At 33.4% G+C, this 20,011-nt stretch overlaps 1 protein-coding gene across 1 annotated transcript in view; it reads left to right on the plus strand.

The window, feature by feature from the left end:
* The window catches only part of LOC148623755 (uncharacterized), a 71,224-nt gene extending 52,002 nt beyond the window's left edge, over positions 1-19,222 (plus strand). Inside the window, exons 8-13 of the mRNA XM_088565831.1 lie at positions 1,006-1,059; positions 2,146-2,207; positions 6,464-6,622; positions 13,982-14,116; positions 15,177-15,222; positions 18,879-19,222. Of these exons, the coding sequence (XP_088421957.1) occupies positions 1,006-1,059; positions 2,146-2,207; positions 6,464-6,622; positions 13,982-14,116; positions 15,177-15,222; positions 18,879-18,928 (506 nt within the window). The 3' untranslated portion in view covers positions 18,929-19,222. The remainder of the gene's footprint in view (positions 1-1,005; positions 1,060-2,145; positions 2,208-6,463; positions 6,623-13,981; positions 14,117-15,176; positions 15,223-18,878) is intronic.
* The last annotated feature ends 789 nt before the right edge of the window (positions 19,223-20,011 follow it).

The raw sequence follows: 20,011 nt of genomic DNA on the forward strand, positions 1-20,011 counted from the left end.
CAAGTAGGAATAAGGGGTCACAGATAGGCCAGAAACAAGTTTTTTATTCAGATTTCCGAACGATAACGAATGATCGGCTTTGAATTTGTACCCAAAATCCACGTCCCCACTTGAAGTTCGGGATCGATTTTGCAGGTATTGGCTAAAACCGTTTAGGAATAAGGGGCAAAAAGTGTCTACTGGTGTTTTGTCAATTTTTTTATCCTGTTTAATTCTAATCAAAATTCAAAGATGTGTCAAGTTTGAATGGTGTGTCCACACTTGTCCCTACTCTTCAGGGTTCGACCCATGCTGTCGTATCAAGCTGTCTACTTCGAAACACTTTATTTTGTTTTCTTTTGGAATGTTTCATGTTATTGCTGTTTCCGTTTTGTTCCCATGTCTCTTGTCCTTTCTTAGTGTGTTCTAGTATCACTTCGCCCCTACTCTTCAGGGTTCGACCCATGCTGTCGTATCAAGCTGTCTACTTCGAAACACTTTATTGTGTTTTCTTTTGGAATGTTTCATGTTATTGCTGTTTCCGTTTTGTTCCCATGTCTCTTGTCCTTTCTTAGTGTGTTCTAGTATCACTTCGTTTTCATTTTGTAAGAGAAAATCGACAACGTAAAATGTGTTTCGAATTGTACTATATTTGGATTTGGTTCCCTTCATAAGTAATGACAAGTTTCAATATTAAATCTTCTGTAATATGTATTTATATGGAACAGTATATGAGCAAGTCTGCAGTGTTTATGAAACTGTGATCACAACACGTAGTATTACATTTGGCTTTTACTCCCAGTTTTTTAGGCCTAAATTCCTTTTAGTGTTTACTTTGAATTGCTTTATAAAATTATTTCTTGAATTTTCATTCAGATATTGTTCTAACATAATTTCAGTTTTAAAATCCATAAAATCAAGTCCGAATTTGTCATGTACTTTGCATGTGATCAATATCATCTATTTTAATTACATCTATATTTGTAAATGTCTTTCAGTTATGTTTTGCCATATATTGTATTGCAGATGGTAAAGTGAATGCTGTAGTATTTGGTACCGGCACAGGGGGAACTCTAGCAGGTATTTAGATTATGGATTACGGAGAGGACTCCTTTAAGTTTGAAAACTTGTGTTTTATCCCTTTTGTTCCTATTTGAACATTAAAATATGTTTAAACTAAAACTTAGTTAGTTCAGTTTAAAAAATGATTTATTGTAATATACATCCATTTGTTTTTTTGTTTTTTGTTTGTTTGTTTGTTTGGTTTTTTTTTGGTAAAACAAAAAGTAAGCAAAGGTTCTTGTACTTCCATAACTTATTTTCTTCAGTTGACATATCAGCAATAGTGATCTTCATAAGAACTATTGATGTAATTCAATCATTAATCTTGAAACATGTGTTACTAATGTCACAATTATTTTAGTATCTTCTGATACTAGTAGAACAATTGAAACCAAACTTGGTATGAATGTTTTTAGGGTATCCTGCATAAAAGCATAAAACTGATTTGGGGATTTTTGATCGGTCGAAAAACATCGCCGTCGTTACTAAAAATAGAACATAGACAGTAATTTTTCGAATATATGTCCTAAACTGTTAGGTTTAGCTAAATTCTGACAGAGTGAAAATATTTAGCATGATGAGATCTATGTGTGGTCAAATTATTGTTTCAATCCATTAAGCCATGGTGGAGTTATTGCCCCTTTTTTAACGTTTTTTTGCTATTTTTGATGTAATTTCTTTCAAAAATCTTCTTCTCGGACACTACTTAACCAATTAGAACCAAACTTGGTATGAATCTTTTTAGGGTATCCTGCATAGAACTGATGTGGATATTTTTGATCTGTTGAAAAACATGGCCGCCGTTACTAAAAATAGAACCTAGGGGTCAGACAGTAGTTTTTCGCATATTTTATATGAAAAAAAAAACATGTTTAGCCAAATTCTTTCAGTTGCTGAAATGGTCCTAAGGCCTAAAAAGTGTCCAGGGATAAACGTTGTCAGACGACTCCTTGTAAGAGTTATTGCCCTTGAATCGTGAAAAATTACCAGGGATCGATTCTGGCTCCTGGTAGCCTCTTGTTTTATTTAACACTTTCTGTGTTTTATATATGTATGTTTAAAAAAATTTTGTCATCTATATAAATACATTTATATTTTTTAAAGGTGTAGGAACATATCTGAAAGAGAAAAATCAGAAAATCCAAGTCTTCCTTGCAGATCCTCAAGTATGTCAATTATCTTTCTATTATCACCGTTTGAAATAATTACTCCCTGCATAAAATGGTAACTCCTGTATCGTGACATCAATACTAAAACATTATAATATATAATCATTAGTCATTCTTAATAGCTCAGGGGCCTTATTTTGTTTTGAAGCTGTTTGAAGTCGAATGTATTTCGATATTTTACAGATAGTTGCTGTTATTTGTAGTCCTGAACGATATTCAGCAAATTTTCTTCGAAATATATGAAATTGTACCACAATGCTCCAGACTACAAAAAAGATGGCTTTGATCTATGACTTGAATAATTTAGGAAGTATGGGGCTTAGAAGGACCAAAACAAATATTTCCCTCGTGACTGCACATTTAAAACATGTCAATGAGTATAACCGTTTTGAATTAACATTTAATAAGGGTTCAAAAACGAGGGTGAAAATAAAATTAATTTTGTTTCCGAACAGTTACTTGATACAACCTGTATTAAATTGGAATATTGCCTCGTTAGATTTATTTATTAGTGCAGCGGACGGCTAAGGATTTTTTAACACATTAATGGGCCTAAAGGATATACGGCTATATTAAATGTCAATGGAAAGATAAATCAATGTAGTTTTTGAATATCACTCTTTTCTAACTGAAAAGTGGTAAAGTTTTCTGCTTTTCTGTATTAATTAGAGGAAGGGTCAAAGATTAATCGACCCAAATAAACTTTGATAAGTAATTTAAATGAAACTGTTCATTCTTGGTATTGAAATTGTAACTGTGTTTGTTGATCACGGACAGTTTCCCACGTAAGTTTTGTGATTCTAGTTTTCGAATAAAAGCAGGCCAACACGCAAAAAGGTCGCCAATTTAAAGCCCGATTTTTAACCGAGTTGCAACGAAGTTGAATAGGGCTCTAGGTTTGGTGATGGTGGAAGGGCGAGCAGAATTGCGTCAACATTGGTTCCGGAAGAAAAATAGATGGAAAAGTTTGTATCAGATTCAATTGAAAATTTGGGATATTGTTACAAACCGGGTAAGCTGGATTTTGTTTGGGTGAAATTTTGTTTTATATGTCAAGGTCACAGCGGCCAAAAAACACCAGTTTTTTTTTCATAAAATTGAGGTTTCTGGACGATAACTCAAAGTTTACTTCTGATTCAAATCAAACTAAAGTGCAAATTCTATCGATTCCAAGGAAATGTCTTTCAAGGTCAAGGTCACAGTCATCAAAAATCTTGTTTTGTCCGAAAAAAATGAGGTTTCGGACATTAGTCCAAAAGTTTGCCTCTTGCCTCTGATTCAAACCAAACGTTAGGATATTGTTACATGCCAGATAATTGAAATACTTATTGATTTATTGATTTGGGACAAGTTTCAGACAAGGTCAACGTCAAGTATGCCAAAATTCTTTTTTACATTTTTTGCATAAAAATTAGAGTTCCAGACGATAACTTAAGTAGCACTCAAGATAAGAATCATGTAAAATGTGATTCATGGTATGAAAGCCTACATATTTTTATTTTTATTTTATTTAAAATATTATTGTAAACAGAAAATAACATGTGGCTTTTCATATAACCCTAGTTTTTAGGAGATATAAATTATATAGAGTGTACTGTAGAATTAATATTAAGGGAGATAACTCTGTAAATGACACTGAAATGTAATAGAAACTATTGGATTTTCATTGTTGATAATCTCTTAAGAGCAGACAGGTTGGAATGAATAAGTATACATTTTATCATGAAGACTCATAAAGCAACATAATAAGAAAGGTAAATTATGTAGCATTTTTTTGGGCGTATCACATATTACAGATTCTGCATGATTCTTACAAAGACTGCTGCTTAAAATTTTTTACATCTGAAACGGAACTGTTACATACCAAATAAATGAAAACACTGTTGATTTTTGAAGAATTTCGTTAGCAGTCAAGGTTACAGTTACAACAAAAATCTTTTTTTAACTAAAAATTAAGTTTCTGAATGACAACTCAAAATGTGCGCATCTGACTCAAACGAAAGACTCTACCTGTATTGATATAAGGCTGAGATTCTTTGCTAGTGAACAGCGTATTATGAAAACGTGATACAAACCAGAGCTCTCTTGTGAGGTGAAGAATGAGGTCTCAAAATGCCCACATCTAATAAAAAAAACTCAAAGATATTTTTCTCTACAATAGGGATGCAACTCGGCTTGTGCATCCTGGAGCATTTCGATTTTTTAATTACACAACCACAAAAACTGTTTACTGTCGCAAAACCCTGTCGTCGTTGATGTCGTCGCTTATTTACGATTACTTGATTCTAAGCACCAAATGGTATTAATATCTCATGCTCTCTATGAGGCTTGAAAATTTCCTAGTCTTGCATTTTCGGGAGTTTTTTTATTATTATTTCTTGCTTTTAAATTTGAATTTGTGATTAATAATTCAGAATGCCACATGCTTGTCGAAATATTTCTTGGTATTTACTACAGGACGTCATAAACCTGTGGGTTTGATAAAGAAGTCTCAAATAGAAATATAAATATCCTTGTCCTAAAATCCTTCCCCATGCCGTATTTTTTTCTTTTTAACAGGATTCTTATTTGGCTTTACTATTTGACTTGAACAAAATCATGATATTGACCTTTTAAATAATAATAATCCGTCCTCAGGTTAATCCATAACTGTCAAAATAAATTATTTAAAGATAAAGTTATGCAATATTCTGGATTATTAGTAACAGTATGCGCTTTTTGTTGTAAATATTTATATTTATTTACTTATTTCCCGTAAATGATTAAAAGTGTTAAAACTCTTATTAATATTTAATCCTAGACAAAGAAAGTGAAGATGAGTTTATTTAGATACAAAATGAATTGACAATAATGAAACAAAAATCAATTTAAAAGAAAAAGGCTTACTGATTATTCGGTAATGTATAGAAAACTTAAAAACAAAATGTGAACAAAAATAACATTCTGATAAATATGATAAGTATGCTAACCAATTCATAAACTATCAAGATTTTTGTTTACCACATTTATCAATCACAGAAATATATGTAATTTTATTTGAAAAAGACGGAAATAGTACAAATATCGATACTACTTTCAGTCAAACACGTGTGTCGTAAAGTGTTACAACAAAATTATTATTTCGAATGTGGTAGTAAGTTGTTTTAGCTTGGAAATGGTATTTTCATGCGTAATGTCTAAAATGCCTTGACATTGGTATTTTGCATGAAACTTACAAAACAAAAATTAGTAATAATAAGTAAAAACAGTACTTAATGTTGACTTACTATTGAATTGTTGTTTCAATGTAGAGATAAATAAAATAATCAGCTTTGCAAATTACAAGATTGTAGATTGACTTCAACAAAGTACATAAAAACCACTAATTCCACTTCCCATAGGCTTCTGTGCTAATTTCATAATATTCAATGGCTTCTCTGGACTTTACCTTAACTTTAACCTGCAGAGGACTATATATCAGCATGATTCTACATATGTCAGCTCACAATCCTCAGAATGGCATGTGGGGTTAGCAGACTTGCAGTGCAGTACTGGTCACCGGAAGTGAAGGGTCTATAAATAGCATGGGAAATCCCAGTGTTTTCACAAGATAGGGGTATATTTAAAAATCATTATGGAGATTAGGCTTCACATCACAAGAAGCAAAATGCACCTATAAAATGTACAGAAATGTTTTTCCTTTCAGAAACTGTTTAAATGTTTTAAATAAGATGAGAACTTTTTTCACAGCACTATGAGGAACAGGGGTAATTTCTGCGTAGGACTATTTTTGCCTACGTTCCAAATGCTCATTGGTTGAATTGGTGGTCTGTAACCTGTAATGAAAAACTTCAGTTAGCTGTTAATGATATAAATGTGCATTGTTTGTGTCATCTATACTTATATTGCCTCAAATAAATTGTGTTGTAAAGATATTAGCAAACAATACAAGAGCGAATCAAGTCTCTGTTATTAAGTTTAGAGACACGTTTTACTCATATTCACTCATCTAGAAAAGCAGGGGACGCTTACCCTACCGGTGCACCTGGTCCATGCTCCCTGTTTTTAGTGGAGTCCGAGTTGCTCATTTGTTTTTGTCACTTTGTATGTATGATTTTAGTTACTTCATGTTCTTTGTTGTGTATGTCTGTTTTCCATGTCTGTTTACCGCTATAAACTTGGTTCCCTTGATTACTCTTATCACTGACATCGATTTTTTTAGAAAATAAAGGACATCTGCTTGAGACTAATACAATCTTTGGTTTTGTTTACAGGGTAGTGTGTTATATAATTACATAAAACATGGTAAATTAGAAAGATCAGAGGGTAGCTCTATTACGGAAGGTATAGGCCAGGGTCGAGTTACCGAAAATTTGAAAGGAACACCAATAGATGACGCATTGTTAATCAAAGATTTAGATGCAGTTGAAATGGTATGTGAAAACAATATCTATATTTTCATATTTTCTTGTAATAGATTGTAATGGAGAAACGAAATGTGATAAAACCAACGTTCGACGACATCAGAAATACACTATTAGAAATAGCTGCTAGAGTTCGTAATTATTGTATAAAGTAGAATTTCCAATCAAGGCATTCAATATCTCAGATTACTGTCAACAAGGAATGACAACATTTTTTTTGTACGCTTTTAAAACAAAGTAATGTAATTAATGAAACATTTGTATAATTGATATACATTGTCAATGAATGTTGATCCTGTTATTACTATGAATGCATAGCACATATTGTTTATGTCAACTTTGTCTGTCGCATACTTCGGAGACACCTACAAGCCCTCCGAACTTCTATATTAAAAACTTGTCGGTTTTACCTTCAGATGTTGAATTTTTTTATCAATCACTTCAATTTCAAGATTTTAAATAGTATGTGGAATAAGATAATGAAAGGAGTTGCAATACATTTGCGAAGTTGGTGAAATCCGTGGACAGGAAACAGAAACAGGAAGGCTGGGATTGACTTGTGGGGTTGTAACTTGAACCGTTCAGGAATGAGAGTCCACAAAGTGGCAAGAAACAAGAATTTTCCCAGTATCTGGAGAATAACTTGGGTAAAAGTAAATGGAACTCTTTCAAATTGTACAACAAAGTGCCATACTACTAAAGGAAGACTGCGATTAATTTTGGGGTTACGTATAGAACGGTTAAGGAATAAGGGACCAAAAAGGTGCAAGATACATGAATTTTTCTGATGTCCCCATTTCACTTGAGAAAAAAAGGTGTATGTGTTTGTGAAAAAAGAGTGTTCAAAGTTACCTTTATAGATATAATGTACTATAGTTGATGTTTCCATGGTAAGGCATATAAAGTGACACATCAAGGCAATCACTTAATAATACGCATGTCGCTGATAACACAAATACTATTAGTAAGTAAATTGTCCGAAGTTATTGTTTGTTTGTTTGTTTGTTGGGGTTTAACGTCCGAGCAGCAATATTTCAGCTATATTCAAACGATGAACATGAAATTGATGATAAAATGAACATGAAATGATGATGAAATGAAAAAGGGATGGGACACAAGGACAATGGGATCGACAAATTTTGATTGCCACTGGAAATGGGGAGAGGTGGGTAGGGTCGGGCAATTTAGCCTCCTGTGGCGGAGCCCTATGGTTCCTACTCCGGGAGAATACCACAGTAGGGTTCTTTAACGTGCGACCAACGTGGCATCCTTCCTAGCACGGTGCACCACTATGGTTTGCGGTCAGCTTTTCCGTATTATAGCCTGACAACCCCAGCATGTAACACGCCAGGGGGTACCCCATTCCATCACCTGGGGCACACATCCTAGTTGCTCTGTGGGTAGAGCGCCCTAGCCCCCGGCTAAGGTTCTGAGCACTATTTAGTCGCCTTTACGACAAGCTTAGCGCTGCTGCAGGCCTATTCTTTTAACACCCGGACCTGCACGGGGCGTACGCCGCTCTTTAACTGTTAAACATCTAAACACAGTGTTACTACTACTATAAGGAGTTAAGTAGCAGTCCGCCTAAGAATCATGCAATTTTCACTGAAAGTGATTTATTGATGTCAGATATTTTATCCAAATTGACTTTAAATCAGTTGGATATATCAGAAAAACAATGAATAAAATGAAAATATGAAAAATGTTTACACCGTTACCATAGCAACAACCACTCCTTAGCAACCACCAATTTAGGGCCTAATAATCACAAAAATGTCACAATTTGAATGTATTTTTTTATAACTAATGGTGGAAATTTACCAAACTAAATAATTATATTAATGAAGTGTGTATTATGGAAAACAATTTACAATAAAGTACAAAGCAATCTGATTGGTTAAGATCTTGTTACCATAGCAACCAAAATTCTTAATTTCTGACAATTTGAAATATACGAAAATAGGCTATGTTTAGACCCGTTTTGTTAACAAGAGCAAGAAGATATTATCCAAATGTATGCATGGATGTGTAGTAGGTGCTCTCCACTGAAACATATCAAAAATAAAAATATGTAGCATACCTTTGTTTTTTGCTCATTTGGGCCGTAAATCACCCCCATAAAGACTTTTCTTCTTCTTAACGCTTTTTATACAAATTTTGTCCAGACCATAACTTTTTTGTCTTTTGACCTGGACTTCTAATATTTAGTATATTGGTATATCCTCTCGGGGTGGAGTGTCGCGTACCAGAGTGGGTGACCTTTGACCTTGACCTTTACATCAAGGTCAAATAACATACAAATTTTGGCAAAATACGATACACAATTTTTTCTGGTGCCATTACTTTTTGGTCTTTTTACTTAGATATCTGACCTGTTTGACAATTAAGTAAATCACATCAAGTTAGAGTGAAATGTTCTAGATTGGATGACTTTTGACCTTGGCCTTTGACTCCAAGGTCAAATGACATACACAATTTTGTCAAAGAGTAATCAAGGGAACCAAGGTTATAGCGGTAATCAAAAGAATGTAATCCAGGGACAAAGACCAGACATGGAAAACAGACATACACAACAAAGAACATAAAGTAACTAAAATCATACATACAAAGTAACAAAAGTAAATGTGCAACTCGGACTCCACTAAAAACTGGGAGCATGGACCAGGTGCACCGGTAGGGTAAGCGTCCTCTGCTTTTCTAGAAACACCCGCCGAGTTGTCAAAATATCATACAAAATTTTGCCCGGGCTAAAATTTTCTTTTGTCTTTTTTCTGAGACATCTGATATTTGGTATGGGGTTATGTTTTCTCAAGGCGAGGCGCCTTGTAATAGATTGGTTGACATTTGAACTTGACCTTTGACCTCATGGTCAAATAACATATCAACTTTTGACTTGATGACTGTTAAGGAGGACAGATGTCATATGACTGATACTAAATTGTTTTTTTTTAAATTTCTGTATTTTGAGAGAATTCAATCAGACCCAAGATTAATATTTCTTGTTTTTGTTGATCAACTCTTTCCATTTTTTAACTCTTGTTTTACTGAAATGCACATCTTATCAAAATGTCCCAGGATTACATTCTTTTGATTTCCGCTAGAATCTTGGTTCCCATGATTACTCTTGTAAACGTGAACATGTATGTTCTTGTTTACAGAATATTTCAAAATGTTTTATAATTTTGTTGTTTAAAATAATACACAATACTGTGACTTACTCAACATGGAATTTTGATAAGAATAAGAACAACATTAAATTTTATAATATATTATACAAACATTATAAATGGATAACTAGAGGCTTAAGAGAGCCTGAATCATTCACCTAGTTTACCATTTGCTTATTAGAAAAAAATGGCAATGAGACAGGCTAAGTTAAAATTAACTGAATAGTCAAATGCAGGAAACGCTTTTGATAACATTTTATGACCTGAACCAGAATTGTGCTGAAGGCAACATTTTTTGAATTATTTAAAAAAAAACTCTTCTGACCCCTATGTTCGATTTTTAGTATAGGCAGCCATATACATTTTTAATGGATTAAAAAACACAAGTCATTTCGAGCAAAATACACTATAGAATTAATGTGCTTTATTTCCATTAACTGATCTTAAATGGTTTAAGAGAAGATTTTAAAAATTGCACATATACATGTGGAAAAATTAAGAATTGTTTCAGGAGCTATAACTCCGACATTAGTGAACGAATCGTTTCGAAAATGTTGGTATTGGTCAATTTTTTTATGCTGAACTATATAATCCTCCAAAAAAAGGGCAACAACCTTTGAGTTGTTTGCAAATAATTGCCTTCTGACCCCTATGTTCTATTTTTAGTAACATGGGTTATGTTTTTGTCACGGATCAAGAATCCCAACATTTATTTTTTTTGTGGAATACCATACAGAACAATTGTTTTTGAGGAGAATATTTTCAAAGTTGTACATACGAGGAATTCCAAAAAAACTTTTATAGGGGTCATAACTCCTATATCAGTTGTAAATATCGTTTGCAGAATTTCGGCATAGGTTTTCTCTTAATCCTGGACAATATTATCCCCTGCAAGAATTACGCTGAAGGCAACGGTTTTTTGAGTAACTTTTAAAAAAATACCTTTTGACACCTATGTTCTATTTCTATTAACGGCGGCTGTTTTTTTCACAGATCATAAATCCCGACAGTCATTTTGTGCACAATTATCTAGAGGAGGGGAATTTCGAACATTTGTCGACAAGGAGGGACGCCAAGTGATGGCATAAGCTTACTTGGCCTTTGGCAAGGAGAGCTAAAAATAACAAATGTTTGTTTACTGGCCTGTTACCCAACATCTGTTACTTGAACCTGTCCAGAAACTATTTGAGAACCAAACATGGGTAACCTAAAATTATACATTTCATCTTGTATTGGCATTTAAGAATAAATTGCATAATTGTAAAATATGAACTACTTTAATTTATAGTCAACAAGTTAACATGATCTTTCTACTTATTATTGCCCATACATGAGATCAGAAGTAAACTTTAATACAGTCAATGAAATGTAAAATATAGGTTGCAGACTTTGTTTGGATACTGATTCAATATCCTAATGTATCCGTATATGACTTCAGTTATATAATCCTACCATTTATATTTAATGAGGTATGATACCAAAAGTACTAAATCGTGATGTTTTTACAAAAAAGTTTTTTGTCTTCTGTGGCATATTCCTTTATATAGTTTCCCTATATTCAACTATGCTGGAACACAGACATAAATATGTAGGTAGATTGATAAGAGAAATACATTTAGAAGGACCGAAATAAAAAAGGAATTAGAGTGTTAAGTCAGGTGTAGAAAAGATTGCAACAAAAATGAAATTTATAAAAGATTTTTGAAAATGATTTTTATAGGCATTAGAAAAGATTGCAACAATATAAAATAAAAGATTTTTGAAAAAGTCAACAATGACAACAGACAACTACAATGAACACAAAGTGATGGCAATAGCTCACACTGACCTTCGTCCAAGATGATCTTAATTATAGGATGAGAAAACCAACCTCTTCTAACTAAATTCTGTTACTCAGAATGTTAGTTTAAAACGCCAGACTTTGATTAATTTAAGTTTTAATTAATCTGAATTAAATATCATCTATTGGAACAGAATGTAAACTTGACCTGTAACTTATCATTGTGAACTTATCATGTCATCATCTGCAAGCGTTTAGGAAAAAAGTCCTTAAAACAATTGTTTCTGTAAATTTTGCTAAGTTCAAGGCCCGTAATTTCAGTAAAATCATCGTAGTGAAACCAAACACAAACTTGTATTGTAACTTATCACGGTTAATTTATAATAAAAATCATGTCAATATCTGCAAATGTTCAGAAAAAAAAATGTCAGGAAAACCGTTATTTCTGTGAATTTTGATGATTACAGATTCCGTAATTTCGGTAAAAATTATCGAAAAGTATACTTGTCCTTTAACTTATCATGGTGAACTTATTAACCAAAAAAATATTTCAATATCTGCAAGTGTTTAAAAAAAAGTCTGGAAAACTTAAGATGGACTGATGGACTGACGATCAGATGGACGGGTCAAAGACATTTTATCCTGCGCAACTGCATTGCATGGGATATAATTATTTAAACTCAGAGTTCTTCTCTTTGAAATTAAGAGAACCAATATTCCATAACAGATGTAAAAGATTAGTACTGCTACTGGAAATGCGCACAATCAGGTGATAAAGGGCAAGTGATTCTTTACAATTACGACATACTATTAGGTGAAATATTGCATGAAATCAGTCATGAACTTAAGCCAAAATTGTGTATGTCATTTGACCATAAGGTCAAATGTCATGTTCAAAAGTCACAAACCTTAATTGGTACATGACACTGGACCTTGGCGTAAAATACACACATACCAAATGTCAGATATCTTAGTAAAAAGACAAAAAGTTATGGAACAGGCAAAACTTTGGTGGTATTTTGCCAAAATGTGTATTTTATTTGACCATGAGGGTGACAGGTTAATTCAGGTAAAATTTCATCTATTCTGGTATGCAACACTCCACCTTGAGAGGATATACCAACATACTAAATATTAGAAGTCTAGGTCAAAAAGACCAAAAAAGTTATGGTCTGGACAAAATTTGTATAAAAAGCGTTAAGAAGAAGAAAAGTCTTTATGGGGGTGATTTACGGCCCAAATGAGCAAAAAACAAAGATATGCTACATATTTTTATTTTTGATATGTTTCAGTGGAGAGCACCTACTACACATCCATGCATACATTTAATTAATATCTTCTTGCTCTTGTTAGCAAAATGGGACTGAACATAGCCTATTTTCGTACATTTCAAATTGTCAAAAATTAAGAATTTTGGTTGCTATGGTAATCAGATCTAAACCAATCTGATTGCTTTGTACTTTACTGTAAATTGTTATTCATTAGACATACTTCATTAATATAATTATGTAGTTTGACAAATTTCAACCATTAGAAACAAAAAAATACATTCAAATTGTGATGTTTTTGTGTTTTTTAGACCCAAAATTGGTGGTTGCTAAGGAATGGTCGTTGCTATGGTTACGGTGAAAACATTTTTCATTTTTTTGTATTAATTCTTGTTTTTCCATTAAATCCTACATATTGCAAGTCAATTTGGTTCAAATATCGAACACCGATAAATCACCCACTGCATAATTCTTAGGTGGACTGCTACTTAAAGCCTTATTACTCACCTTAAGCATAAGCTCATATGAGCGATTGGGGTTATTTGGAAATTTTGTCTGATCGTTTTAAAATTTTAATATAGTATGATAATAAAAAAGCGTAATACCCGTTAATCTGTCCATCCGATCATATACCTTGCCTAACACACCCCTCTAATCGTTTAATGAGTTTTGATAAAATTTATTGAAAGTTAAACAACAAATGTAGATGTACATGAAGCAAGATAATTATTGACGGAAGCTTACAAAAGAGAGATACTGTAACTTATGTTTTTATGGGGTTCATTTGAAGCGCAATGCGCAGCTTCTCCATAATCCTTCTATGGATTTTGGTGAAATTCTAAATAAAGGTTTTGCATTCTTTGTGGATATTCACGAAGAAGATAACTTGAAAACAGTGGTTTGGATTAACATTATGGGTCAGTTTGAATGATCTTAAGAATTTCAGTGGGCCATTCTTTAAAAGTCATAGTAAATATTCCTGATTTTGATGATAATTTTCAGGTGGAATGTGATAAAAGACACATGGTCCTTTAATCCAAAAAAACCTGTTATAAGATACGATAGGAGATAATCCAAATCAAGGATGTTACATGCTGCAAATGGGGCGTGGTGGTATTAGAAAATTTTACATTTTTACTTTATTTTGTAAAAGGTATTCCGCCTGTTACATGAAGAAGGGCTATTTGTTGGAGCGTCCTCTGGACTAAATGTAGTTGGAGCTGTGCAGGCCGCTAGACTTATGGGTCCTGGACATACAATTGTTACATGTCTTTGTGATACTGGTCAGGTATGTTAGAATCTGCGAGAGTTCTTGGTTAAATGATTATTCTATTTAAGATCGTTGCAAGTTCAAGAATCAATACTTCCTCTGTCTTTCATTGTGAATATTCACCACCTTTTTTCGTCTATCTTTCGCTTGATAATTTTTTTCTGAGTGTTTTAATTCCCTACTGGCGACAGAAAGACGCCGAATGACACTCTAGGTTTGCACTATGTCCATCTGTCGGCATGAAGTTGCTTTCTGTTCTATTTAACCTATTTTTCTCCCTGTAGGAGACTTTATGGTGCCATGAAATACTCTTAGAATGATTGTTTTGGTCATTTTTAGGAAATTATTGATAGATTAATTTTTATTTATAAAAATAATGTGTAGTTCATATATTGAAAATATATACATGTATATCATCACGATTTCATTATATTTCAAAATTGCAAGTCATATTAAACCGTGTATACACTACAGCAACAATTTGTTTGGTTTAAACAAGAATCGAATTTTAGGGATATTTGTATGCTGAATCTAGTTGTGCATCTAGATTTTAGTTGTTGGTTCTAGATCTAAACCATACAGGTATTTTTACCGTATATATATGATTTGAATCATACCGGTATGACTTAATGGTCGGGGGTCAGTGACCTGATCCTTAGGAGTATGTAGACCATGTGTGTAAACCTTTAAATTAACTCAAAATTATTTACAATATTAAAACAAGACGAAAAGAAAAAATCATCAAATAGCATAAAAAATATTGAGACACCTTAAGGTAAAGTGTTTCTTCTTCAAATTGCATGACAATAGACCTTCTACAGTTTATCACGACTTTAATCCATGGTCCAACTGACTAGACAGTCTTTATTTGTAAAGAAATTGTTTTTAGGTCGAGTCTTATTCTTGTATATGTATATATTTCCCTGTTTAGATCTGGAATTTACCATCATGTCTTTATTCATTTATTTTATTTAAAAATCTTATATTTCTTTGTGTTTAAGTAAATCAATACAAAGTTGGTAAACTTAAGTTTATAGTTCAATGAATCCGTAACTTTTAACAATTTTGATGTTTTCAGAGATACTATGCAAAACTGTTCAGTAGACGAGTGCTGGATGAAAGAGGTAAGAATATTTACAGGTATTAGTAAAAAGTTTTGTAGGAGCTGATGTACTCGGTGTTATAACTGACTTATTTTTTTCTGTATCAAAAGAGGATGACCAGGATTTATATTCGAAATTTCCCTAGCAAATCTACTGTACTATAAACAGAACAATGAGTTACATTTTGTATTTCTCTTTATTTTCAAGTTTTCCAGTGCTTTCTATGTATTTATTTCGTAATGCCATTTCAGTGAACTTCAAATCGTCATTATTTTTCTTTGTACACGAGTGTTTGATCTCTAATGGATGATTTTGTAGAGGGATACAATTTTACAACAAAATTTGGCATGTTCCACCCACTGTCTGGGTCTTCCATGTACACCCTTAATGAGTGATAGAGTGAGATAGGTAAACGTTAAATTATAAAAAGGTAATAGGTGATAGGTCGAAAATAAAGTAATAGGTGATAGGTCAAACATAAATAGATGATAGGTCGAAAATAAAGTAATAGGTGTTTGGTAAAAAATTAATTGATAGACGATAAGTCGAACAGTAATTGGTGATAGGTCAAACATAAAGTAATAGGTGATAGGTGAAGTAAGAGCTGTCAACAAGGAAAGGATAAGAACACTAAGATGAGCAGAGAACTTCAGAAAATACAGAAGAGACAGAGCGAGAAAGAGATCCCAATTAAGCTAATCCATTCAACTTCGTGAAAAAAAAAATGCTTGAAGATCAACGATCTGTCCGCTTCGATGGCCCAAAACAGAAAGTCGAGCAGCATTTGAGGGAAACCCATAGTGACCCAGAGATGAATACGGATCTTAGAGAATAACACAGATTAATTAGCGCAAAGAGCCAACAACAGAATTTGATATGTCAGAACCAAAGCTGCATGAAGTAATGTCAACTTTAAAGAAGGCGAATGCTGCTTCAGCACAAGCCCAAATGGCATTCCATATAGAGTATATAAGAACTGTCCAACTGTCCAAACCTTGCAAAATAACTATGGAGACTCAGTAAAGTAGTTTGGAGGAGAAACCGGTTACCAGAAGAGTGGCTTAAATCTGAAGAGTGTTTTATTCCATAGGAGGAAGAGTCTAAAGAGCAGATGAAGCTGTTCAGAACCAATTCACTGCTTAGTGTTAAGAGAAAGAATTGCTTAGCGATCTTGGCAAAGCGTGTCACAACACATTTGCTCAAAAACAAGTGCATTTACACCTCAGTTCAGAGAGGAGGATAACCAGAAGTACTGGGGTGCCAAGAACACATTAGCGTTTTGACAAAGAACATTCAGGAATCCAAAGAGAACAAATGCGATCTGACTATGCTGTGGCTAGACCTGGCAAACACTTATGGAAGTATTCCACACAAAATGATAGACTTGACCTTAGACGAATATCTTGTACCAGAAAGAGTCAGAGAATTGATGCAACACTATTTTGACAAATTTGTAAGGAGGTTCACCGTTGCTGACTACACAACTACATGACAAAGGGTAGAGGTAGGCATTGTTACAGGATGCACCATATCCGTGATTCTTTTCTAAGCAGCAATAAACCTGCTTGTAAAATCATCAGAGAAGATAGGTAGAGGATCTGTAATGTTATCAGGGGTCATTCAACCACCAACAAGGGCGTTGATGGATGACATGGTGATAACAGCCAAGTCAGTTCTGGAAGGCAGGTGTATGTTACATGGCCTCGGAGAGCTTATAGACTGGGTACTCATGAAGTTCAAGCCGGCTAAGTGAAGGAGCCGGATATTGAAGGACAGTAAAAAAGCAGAATCGGAGGCGAGATGATCCCAACAATCATGGAGAAACCAGTTAAAAGCTTGGTCAAGTGGTTTTGAGATTCCTTGAACGACAGAGAAAGTGCGGAAGAAATCGTATCACAGACTGGAAAGTGGATAGAGATTATTAAAAAGTCTGGTTTACCGGGGAAGTACAAGGCATTGTGCTATTAGCATGGAATATTACCAAGAATCACATGGCCACTGTTGATGTATGAAGTACCTTTGACCAGAGTTGAATGTCTAGAAAGAATGTTCAACGGATACTTGGGCAGATGGCTTTGGGTTCCAAAGAGTTTTAGAAGCATTGATTTTGTGTAGCACCAGTTCAAAACTTCAACTACCGTGGTCTTACATTACAGAGGAGTTTAAAGTCACCAAAACCAGACAAGTTATGATATTAAGGTACAGTTAAGATGACAAAGTTAAAGGAGCAAATGTTGAAGTGAGGAAAGGACGGAAATAGGTAGCCAAGAATACAGATGAGAGAACCGGTTAAAACATAGAGACATAGGGGGGTGGTAACATCACGACTACTTGGTTGTGGAAACATCCAGCAACCGTTGTGGCAGTTAGCTTATTCAAGACAAAGACGAAAATTTGTTAAGAAGGGAGTTTGTCGCGGGAAAGAAGAATGTTGCAAAGTGAACGCCGTAGTATAAGACAACAAGGTCAATATATGAAGTGGGAATCGGCAGGACAAGGTATTGATAGTGATGGGGCATATTTTGAAGGCAATTTTGATTGCTGTCTTGTATTAACATTCTATTTAGCGGATTTTTTAGAGCACATTTATGGTAATGAAAATTTCCGTCGTAAAAATTCAAATTCCCATTGATTGGAATGATTTGAAATTTTGTGAGCAATTTAGGCTGCTGTCTGATATCAACTTCCTTTTCTGCGAAACTTTAAGGGTATACGTTTCCTAAAATTATTGACTCCCTCTGATTAATTTCAAAATTTGTTAACAGCTTCGCTCTTAATTTCTGTTGCTGTCCAATGTCAACATTCTGTCGAGCGGAGTGGTGATAATTTATACGCTCGACAACGTTAAAACATGAAATTGTTTTACAAACCCCTGCATCACATTTATGTGTGCCTGTAATTGTATGTAAACAGAGTTCCGAATGTGCTTAAAGTTAATTGTATCCATTTAGTCTTAAGTTTGATGAAAGTACTTAGTTGTATCTATCTAGTCTTAGTTTAACATATAAATTACAGAGTAGTAATTGTTTTCTACAGTGCAACCTTCCTATATATAATTCATAAGTACACAGAATTTATCTTTGAAACATTATAGTTACACAATATGCTGAATTATAAAATTAGAACCTAACTTACCAAATAACCGCTTTTTTAAAAGATCTTCTAAAATTAACAGAGACAATTTATAAAATAGTATGATAAAAAGGGTGTGGTCACTCATTAAGCACGGGTTTACTTATTGATTGTGTAGTGAGTGGGAATCTCATTTGACTTATTAGTGTTATGAGATCAAGTGAAGATCAAAAGCAAAAACATGGTTATATATTGATCTGCAATGAAAAACAACACTAATATTTTCTACAATGGGTAAATGAAAACTGCAGCTTAATTCAAAATTTAGAATTAAACTATTTCAAAAGAAATTTTGAACTTTGCATAAATATGTTATCTTCATGGAATAAATGTTGTCAAAATATAACTCATATGACAAGTAATATTTGGTACGTCAAAATGTATTATAATGGATACATTTATAATAATGATTGTAGTAAATTCAAAGTTATTTACTACCGTCATTAACATTTAATTTGTATAAATTAGCCGGCGACACTTTCTATAATGATGTGAAAAAATAGAAATTAGGACGAGTTTTATTTACCATTTATTATATTTGACAGGTTTGCTTGAGGCAGTACCATTAGAATGTAGAAGTTCTCTTCATGATTAGCTAGCCATATATCCTAAGGTAGTACTGATACAACCGTGTCAAAGTTCAAAGTTGAGCAGAAGATCTGTTTATTTTACTCTTGCCATTCATTCAGGGATGTTTTATGCTTAACTTTCATAAAATATTTTTAGATGTGCCATATACCGCTGTAATGTTATAACATTGATCCTTATAAACCAAAATGACCAAAAAGTTAATTTGAAAAATACCTATTTCATGTTTCTTACAACTGATAATTTATAGCATAATTTTATATTCATTATTATGTACAATAATAAACAAATGTAAATCTCATTAGTTGTAAATTTGTGCAAATTCAAAGTCGACAGTCGTCTTTCAGTCTTATTGACGCCAGTTGAGAAGAAAACTTTCATTAAAATTCATACAATTTATCCTTTATCATATGTTACATTATAACTGCCTTCTTCAACTGCTCACCATTCACGAACTGGTATCAAATATGATTAAATTCGACTTCCGGTACTGTTGAGCATGATTCGTACTATTAGTCTCGATAAACGTGACAACTGAGAATATAATGATTTGTATGCTGTCCTTTTTATCGGTTATGTCGATGGAACCTTTGAAAGAACTATGTATATGCACTAATACACTACATCTTACAAGTCGTTCTTGGAATTAAATCTAGTTTAAGTTAGCTGCTCGCATGATCGAATGATTAAATAGAACAACACTTATCTTTCGGTATTACTGATGAAGAGAAATACTGGCAATCTTTAGTTCATTCATTGCATATGAATCTTAAAGGATAGGGATCACTAAATTGTAGTGAACATGTGGTAATAATATCAGCAGTAATAACAGTTAGAATGTAGTGGATTCTAAAGGAATCACGTGGTTTAACTTTACTATTTATGTGGTGGTTTCTGGGTTACATTCTTTTGATTTGCGCTAGAATCTTGGTTCTCTTGATTACTCTTTCTAAAGGAATCGCAAGGTTTTAACGTGACTATTTTTTTTTTCAATCTGTAGTTCCAGTATGCTTCGACTCTTATTAAAATGAGAATTAAGTCATCTTAGAGCTTAAATTCATACACACGTGTATTGCTTTTTGCATTGTTT

Source organism: Perna viridis, chromosome 2 (assembly GCF_037379345.1).
Source record: "Perna viridis isolate PV_CMFRI_1.1 ecotype Kerala chromosome 2, ASM3737934v1, whole genome shotgun sequence".
Classification (NCBI taxonomy): Eukaryota; Metazoa; Mollusca; class Bivalvia; order Mytilida; family Mytilidae; genus Perna; species Perna viridis.